This window comes from Morus notabilis, unplaced genomic scaffold (assembly GCF_000414095.1).
Source record: "Morus notabilis unplaced genomic scaffold, ASM41409v2 C11409936, whole genome shotgun sequence".
Classification (NCBI taxonomy): Eukaryota; Viridiplantae; Streptophyta; class Magnoliopsida; order Rosales; family Moraceae; genus Morus; species Morus notabilis.
This window is the reverse complement of record NW_010387017.1, coordinates 1-1403: the sequence shown is the minus strand read 5'-3', so window position 1 is coordinate 1403 and position 1403 is coordinate 1. Positions and strand designations below refer to the sequence as shown.

The window sequence follows — 1403 nt, the reverse complement described above, 5'->3', positions numbered from 1 at the left end:
AAAAAAAAAAGAACATTACTCTAAAAGCTCATTTCAGTTGCATAAGAACATTAAAAAAGTTAGTTGGCATCCTTTTCAGGAGTCCTTTCCAGAACTTAAGTGTAATCGAGTAAAAGAATAATGTTTTCTTATAGAAACGTCGACATAACAATAGATAGATAAGCAAGATTGTCCAATTAAAGAATCACATACACTGATCTCTTTTTTGGTGAGGGGTGCAAAGGCAGTATCATCCTTCACTCCAGCAATTATATAGAGCCGCACTCTTTGCTGTCCAAAAGTTTTTTCAATGTATTCATCTTTGTCAAGAAGCAGAGCAACATCAAACCCTGTTTCCTCCAGGACCTGCATTTGCAGCAAGAATTACAGCTTACACCAATACTGGAGGCAGACAGGTGGACTGGCAACTAATTCCTCCCAACACAAATGAATTGGATGAAAGTTAATCTTACTTCTCTGATGGCACATTTATGGTCTTCCTCGTCTTTGTTCTTTTTGCCACGTGGAAAACTCCAACTTGACCCTTTCCATCCCTTCACCAATACGCACTGCAAATTGAACAAATAAAAAACAAAGTCAGAACATTTTTATAAGATTATAAGACCAATGTAGACTTCTTTAACCTCTTAAAAATTGAATAACGTGTTAGCCCAATTGGAGTCCAAAACCATAACGAAAAACCTTTAGTTTAGCCAAAATACCTAATAATTTCAGTTTGTCTACTTGTCAATACTTGATCTCTAATTTTTATTTTATTTTATTTTATTTTTTTGGGAAGCTATGTCCATTATGACTTAGTACATTGACTAAGTGTCCATTTTATATCCAATGCAAGATCATGACATACAAAAGTGAATTTCTAACACCAACAGATCCCCCAATTTAGGATGGCCAGATTACAGAAAATACTGTCATCAAATGGAAAACAAAAATTATAGAATAATTATCGCTAACTTGTTCACAAGAAACCTCACCCGTTCATATGTTTCATCCAAAATGATTGCGCCAGTTACAGGAACTCGAACTTTGTAGGAAGTGAAGTCCTTGAATATGTCATCAAGGTGAGCCACATAAGGCTTTAGAACATCACAACTATTAAACACTGCATACATATTAAGGAAACGATGTATGTGAAGCAAAATGAATATAAAAACAAAAATACAACAAATAATGATTTATAACAATCAAGACTAGTAATTCAAAGAGCTTTATCAACTACATTCTGGTCTGTGATCAAACCATCAAACTTACACTAAAATCTAATAAACACAACACAATCACAGAACAATACAAAAAGATCAGCGATCAATCTTGATATTAATCTAACAGAGGATGTAGACTTTAATGGTGACAACATCATATACACGTAACAGATATATGTGCACAATCCTCAAAATGCAATC

At 33.9% G+C, this 1403-nt stretch overlaps 1 protein-coding gene across 1 annotated transcript; it reads right to left on the bottom strand.

Moving 5' to 3' along the window:
• Window positions 1-192: 192 nt before the first annotated feature.
• On the bottom strand, window positions 193-1125 carry LOC112095152 (mRNA-decapping enzyme subunit 2-like; the record flags this gene model as incomplete). Its single annotated transcript, XM_024176831.1, has 3 exons — window positions 975-1125; window positions 453-548; window positions 193-345 (listed from the first exon to the last, which is right to left on the bottom strand). Coding segments are annotated over exons 1-3 (387 nt in total), but the record flags the coding sequence as incomplete, so codon positions are not given.
• Window positions 1126-1403: the final 278 nt, after the last annotated feature.